The sequence below is a fragment of the Palaemon carinicauda genome, chromosome 18, assembly GCF_036898095.1.
Source record: "Palaemon carinicauda isolate YSFRI2023 chromosome 18, ASM3689809v2, whole genome shotgun sequence".
Classification (NCBI taxonomy): domain Eukaryota; kingdom Metazoa; phylum Arthropoda; class Malacostraca; order Decapoda; family Palaemonidae; genus Palaemon; species Palaemon carinicauda.
Genome location: NC_090742.1, coordinates 43484340 through 43491328, shown reverse-complemented (window position 1 = coordinate 43491328; position 6989 = coordinate 43484340). Strand labels below are relative to the sequence as shown.

Below are 6989 nucleotides of genomic sequence, written 5' to 3'. Positions count from 1 at the left end.
TCGCCATTCCAGAGCTCGCCAGCGAAGAGACAACATGCCTAAAAACAAGCTGACAAAAGGAAGGGGGAGAAGGCCAGAAGCCAACAGGCTAGAGGCCGAGACCGCTGATAGAGATAATTCTCCTCACTCATCAATATCAAGTCTCGATCTCGTGATCCCGGAGACACACAGCAGGATACAAGCCAGAGACAGCCATCCAGTGAGGACAAGATGAAGCAGAGGAAGCGGGTCCGGATGTCAAAGAAAGAAATACCTGACTACCACAGGACAGAAGAGGCGGCGACTAGGTTGGCCGACCTTGTGAAGGAGAACCCCATGCTGTTTGACAAGAAGCACAAGGAGTGGATCAACGTGGTAGCCAAGAACAGGCGGTGGGAACAACTTGGAGAGCAGCTGGAGCCTCTTGCCACTGGTGCCCGATGCAAGAAGCGTTACGAGAACTTGAGGACCAGGGTGGGGAAGGTTATGAAGAAGGAGAAGAAGAATGGAGCTGACCAGCCCCAAAGGAGTGCCCGTGAGGACCAGATCATGGAGACATGGTCTTTCCTCATACAACACATCGTTCGGGGAGAGACAGTTCCCAGTGAGCAGTTTGCTGGTTCAGAGTCAGGTGCAGTGACGGTCAGCGACGGAGACGATGATGAAATGAGGTCCACAGGTTCCCACAGCCAAGCATCTACTAGCACCTGGAAGGACAAGGGCAAGGGGAAGCGGTCCAGCCCAACAACAGACACCACACCCAGCGACACCTGGGTGTCCCACAAGGAAATCAGTACTGTAGTGAAAAATGTGAGAATCCCAATGTCTACATGTAGATTGTATTCCAGTTTCATCCATTGTTTTTGACATAGAATGTGCAATATGTTGCATTAAAATGCTGTACTAAATTGTAACAATGTTTGTATGTTTCAGATCATGTCCAAAGCAGATTCCTTGTGGACCTCGTTCACTGGCCAGCACAAGATCGTTCACGATTTTTCGTGCCTGCTGGAAGGCCACATGCATGCCATCCCAGAGGACTACTGGCATGAATTCCAGATAGACTGCCTCAACCTTGTACACCGCTACAGGCAGCGGCTTCAGGTCTACCAGCAGCCACATCAACAACCAATCATGATGACCTGGCCAGGCCCACATCAGCAGCAACCTTGGCAGCCCCCTCAGCAGCAGCAGCTCTGGCATCCACCTCAACCAGCATCCTCGCAGGCACCGCCAGAGCAGCAACAGCAGCATCGTCCAGCCAGTCATCCATCCTGGATGCCGCCCCAGTCACTACAGTATTCAGGCCAGTCTTCTTGGCCCCGTACCACGGAGTGGCAACCAGGGATGCCACCTCCACCGTCAGCCACCCTTGTCCAGGTTCCTTCACCATCAACTTCATTATTGTCACCCACCCTTGTCCAGGATCCTTCACCAACACCCTCATTGTCGTCGCTGTCAGCCACATTCAAGACACCTCTGACACCACTCAGCTTCCCGGTCCTGACACCAGGGTCTGTCGAGAGCAACCTAGAAGAGGGCATGTCACCCTCACCCCTCTACACATCCAAGGAACTCAACACCCCACCAGTCCAGGAGGCATCCCCACGCAGCAGTAAAACTACCAGCAAGGACACTGACTGAGATATGTGACACTTGTGAATATTTGTAAATAATTGGACTGTGATACTTGTACATAGCCTATTCGATGTTTGCTGTTTTAATGTAAATAAAATGCTTTCTTATTTCAAAACACTTGTAAATATTTGTAAATAATTGGACTGTGATAATTGTACATGTCTGATGTTTGCTGTTTTAATGTAAATCAAATGATTTCCTATTTCAAAACCCTTATTTTTCTCTATAACCTTAAAATAAAGAGAAAGAAAATGGAAACGAAAAAATAAAAAGGAAAGAAAAATAAACCAAAAAAATTTTTTATGTTTGCTGTTTAATGTAAATTAAATTATTTCTTATTTCAAAACACTTATTTTTCTCTATAACCTTAAAATAAAGAGAAAAATGGAAACGAAAATATAATAAAAAGGAAAGAAAAATAAACCCCAAAAATTTTGATGTTTGCTGTTTTAATGTAAATAAAATGAATTCTTATTTCAAAACACTTATTTTTCTGTATAACCTTAAAATAAAGTGAAAGAAAATGGAAACGAAAAAGTAATAAAAAGGAAAGAAAAATAAACCAAATATTTTTGATGTTTGCTGTTTTATTGTAAATAAAATGATTTCTTATTTCAAAACACTTATTTTTCTCTATAACCTTAAAATAAAGAGAAAGAAAATGGAAACGAAAAAATAATAAAAAGGAAAGATAAATAAACCCAAAAAATTTTGATGTTTGCTGTTTTAATGTAAATAAAATGAATTCTTATTTCAAAACACTTGTAAATATTTGTAAATAATTGGACTGTGATAATTGTACATAGCCTATTCGATGTTTGCTGTTTTAATGTAAATAAAATGAATTCTTATTTCAAAACACTTGTAAATATTTGTAAATAATTGGACTGTGATACTTGTACATAGCCTATTCGATGTTTGCTGTTTTAATGTAAATAAAATGCTTTCTTATTTCAAAACACTTGTAAATATTTGTAAATAATTGGACTGTGATAATTGTACATGTCTGATGTTTGCTGTTTTAATGTAAATCAAATGATTTCCTATTTCAAAACCCTTATTTTTCTCTATAACCTTAAAATAAAGAGAAAGAAAATGGAAACGAAAAAATAAAAAGGAAAGAAAAATAAACCAAATATTTTTGATGTTTGCTGTTTTATTGTAAATAAAATGATTTCTTATTTCAAAACACTTATTTTTCTCTATAACCTTAAAATAAAGAGAAAGAAAAAGGAAACGAAAAAATAATAAAAAGGAAAGATAAATAAACCCAAAAAATTTTGATGTTTGCTGTTTTAATGTAAATAAAATGAATTCTTATTTCAAAACACTTAGTTTTTTGTATAACCTTAAAATAAAGTGAAAGAAAGTGGACACGAAAAAAAAAGCAAAACAAAAAGGAAAGAAAAATAAACCAAAAAATAAAGGGCAAAAAAAAAAAAAATACCAGCAAGGACAATGACTGAGATGAGATGAGACACTTGTAAATATTTGTAAATAATTGGACTGTGATACTTGTACATATTTGATGTCTGCTGTTTTAATGTAAATAAAATGCTTTCTTTTTTCAAAACACTTATTTTTCTCTATAACCTTAAAATAAAGTTAAACAAAATGGAAACGAAAAAAAAAATTTAAAACAAAACAAAAAGGAAAGACAAATAAACCCCAAAAATATTGATGTTTGCTGTTTTAATGTAAATAAAATGAATTCTTATTTCAAAACACTTATTTTTCTGTATAACCTTAAAATAAAGTGAAAGAAAATGAACACGAAAAAAAAATAAAAAAAAAAAACAAAAAGGAAAGAAAAATAAACCAAAAAATAAAGGGCAAAAAAAACAAAACCAGCAAGGACAATGACTGAGATGAGATGAGACACTTGTAAATATTTGTAAATAATTGGACTGTGATACTTGTACATATTTGATGTCTGCTGTTTTAATGTAAATAAAATGCTTTCTTATTTAAAAAGATAAAGGGCAACAATAAAATACACACGAAAAAGATACGTTTCTTTTATTAACAAAATGGAACAACTATACAGCTCATGGAGCTACTACAATTCTTTCTTGCCAAGGGACAGCACCAGCAGGGGACATGTAGTAATGTGAAAGGTAGTCTCGCTGATCCTTAGCATCCTTCTGGGTATGATGGCCGGTTAGAGGCACCAGCTCCTGCAAGTGTTGCTCAGTCCTCCATCCACCAGGGATCAGATCATGTGTGTCCGGATCTTCATAGTCCACTTCTGAAATAGCATGTGGGTATCTGATGAGGATAAGGTTGTGCAGGACACAGGCACACATGGTGATCAGGTTGATGGTGTCGGGGTTCTGCTGCATCATCGTGTTGAAGCAATGGCACCTTTGACTTAAAATTCCAAAGGCATTCTCCACGACACGTCGGGCACGAGACAACCTGTAGCTATATATGCGTTCTCGTAGGACTTGTGACCGATGGGAGAATGGTTTCATCATCCAGGTTCGGAGAGCAAAGGCATCATCCACTACGAAGTGATAGGGCACTGGGTGGTCCTCATTGGGGAGTGGTTCTGGTTGAGGCACTCCAGCTCTGTTGTCTTCTACAGCATCATGCAGGGAACTGTTGCTCCATGTTCCTCCATCCGACGCACCACCCTCTGCCCTAACATCCATACAGAGGAACTTGTAGGTAGCATCTGCCACTGAAATCAGTACAATACTGTGGAAGCCCTTGTAGTTGTAATAGTAAGAACCAGCATTGCGTGGCTTCTTTATGGCGATGTGCTTTCCGTCCACAGCCACCAGACAGTCGTGGTAATTCCATCTAGAGCTGAACCTGGCATCAACTTCCTTCCAGTCCTCTTCAGTTTTGGGGCAGCGCAGCACTTCGTCCTTGTAGACCGCGATGATGGCTTTACACACCTCGGGTATGAACTTGCAGATGGTACTTGCTTCAACCCTGAAGCTGTACTGCAGACTTTGATAGGAATTTCCAGTGGCTAAAAAGCGGAGGGTGGCAGCCAGCTTGAGTCCAACTTGAAGCGGTTCTCTCATGAAGGTGGACTGCTTCTGCAGGTGAGGGGTTAACTTCTCAACCATCTCTTGGAACAGGTCAGGTGTGATTCTGAGGTAGTTTTTGTAGCCCCTTTGATCTTCCCTGTGGAGTTCAGTCAGTAGACTGTCATACTGTCCAAACTCGTGCCTTCTGGTTAACCATTCCCTGACCCACACTTTCCTTTGTTTGTATCTTTCTTCGAGGTGGGGTTGCCTTTTGTTTCTCTTCTTCCTCTGCCAGCCTTTTCTGCTGCTCTCTAACAATGGCTAGATCAGCTGCCAGGTATAGGTATCTTCTCTTCTTTGCAATGGGGGTCTCTGACAGTAAGTATTGTTGTCTCTTCCACAGCCAATCCAAGAATATCCTCGGGTTGGAGAAGCCCAGTTTTTATATGGTGTGGCCAAGTCGGCACGACACCATCCGCATTGCGGGAACTCGTCGTGCCAATGCGGGAAGTGCGCAAACTATGCGTGAACTCGTCGTGCCAGTTCGTGTCAATGTGAACACGAAAGGGCACGCATTCGTGAACTATTCGTGAACTCGTCGTGAATTCATCGTGAACTATGCGTGAACTCGACGTGAACAGTGCGTGAACCTCCCAGTTCGTGCCAGAAAATGTCACGACTTGCCACGACAAATTCGTGGCAAAAAGTCGTGCAAGTGGTCCGCCTGACTTAAGTGTATGACAAGGTGTACTTCTCAGAGTGAGGTGTGACAGGAATTCCTATGTCCAACTGTACCTTTGTTCCTGTTTAAATGATGTAGAAAATTCGGTGGATTTGCTCAAAAGAATCGTAAACTTCTTGAACTTGAACACTCGCAAATGCAACCAGAATATTTAAAGAATTGAGCTAAAATCATTTCTACCTAAATTCGTTCTTGTTTCTTAAAATATTCAGGATTCAGTATGATTTTGGATACCGATTTGATCGTGAAAACTTCATGTTCAATATCTTCGAACATAAAATCATATTACTTCCAAAAACTTCTCATAATCGTAGAAGGGTATTTAACGGAATATCCTTGAGTATGAAATGAAAAATCAAATTCAAAACATCTGCGGATTCTTTAAAAGAAGTAACTAAGAATCCCCTCTCTGAAATCAAACGAAATGTTAATGCTCATTAAATCTCGTCTCAATCTTTCCCAAATGGTTTCTATGGAAAGGTTATCCAGTCTGAAGTGCACAGATTGGAGTTGATTTCATTCCGAGATCGACAAATCTTTATTAAGGTTCAGGACCTTCCATCAATGAGTCAGTAGCTAAGAATCCTGGTCCGTGCTTACATCCATATTTCACATGTTTTTCTCATTACCGTCGCCAACTTCATTGTGAAGGTCATATTTTGATAGACGTATGTTTGTATGTCAGTCTGCTTGGGATTCGCATGACTCCAAAACTATTTGACCGAATTTTATGAAATTTAGTGGGATGATTAACCATGACCCAAGGAAAGTTGAGTGATTGAGTCAAACGTCAAGGCCAAAGTCACGAAAAGGTCAATAACGTCTTTTTTTCAATATCGTGGCCCATTTTAATATGATTAGCATTAAACTGATGTTGTGATATAATGTATATGATATAGGCGAAGGTATGCGCTCTACCGAGTGTCTGTTTTAGTTATGTATGTAATACCAAAAAGTATATAAAAATGAGTGATTATACAGAATACAAAACACAAAATTATTATTTTTTTAACGCATTTTTATAAGAGAGAGAGAGAGAGAGAGAGAGAGAGAGAGAGAGAGAGAGAGAGAGAGAGAGAGAGAGAGAGAGAGAGAGCGTGGTGATGATTTAATATAACCGCACATCAACTCGTTTCGTGAAGCAACAATCACAACAACCGAAACTTTCGCATAAAATGGGAAACAAAGACTTGCCTCCCACACAAGAAGAAGCTGCTGGCTCTCGAAGACAAACAGATGGAGGAAAGGGGAAGAAGGCTTAAGTAAAGATGGCGAAAGTCTACGTCAGTCTATCAACATTTGTTGAAATGAAGCTAAGCTTGAGACGGAAGAGAACTGAACGGCTGAACTAATGTGCAGGACGTGGATGATGTCAGTAATTCGAAAAATAAAAAAAATGAAAATAAAAATAAAAAAAACAGAAGAAAAGATTCCTCAAAGTTGGGATTTCCTGCTACATAGGCTACTTCTGATGCCATTGGCATTACCAAACGTTAAGGCTGAAATGCCTGACTGCTTGTTATTTAGATATAAAATCAATAACCGTACACTGTAAAAAGTTCAAGGTACAGAAAGGGTATAACGATTGAGCTGGGGTTTAAATACATGTAAAACACCCCAAGGCTCAAATATACCCCTCAAAACCAGGA

The 6989-nt window shown here is 39.6% G+C and overlaps 1 protein-coding gene across 1 annotated transcript; it reads right to left on the bottom strand.

Moving 5' to 3' along the window:
- Positions 1-1840: 1840 nt before the first annotated feature.
- Positions 1841-5946, bottom strand: LOC137657264 (putative nuclease HARBI1). The gene is made up of 3 exons (XM_068391601.1): positions 5941-5946; positions 3745-4490; positions 1841-1847 (listed from the first exon to the last, which is right to left on the bottom strand). The coding sequence occupies exons 1-3, from the start codon at positions 5944-5946 to the stop codon at positions 1841-1843; spliced, it is 759 nt and encodes a 252-aa protein (XP_068247702.1).
- Positions 5947-6989: the final 1043 nt, after the last annotated feature.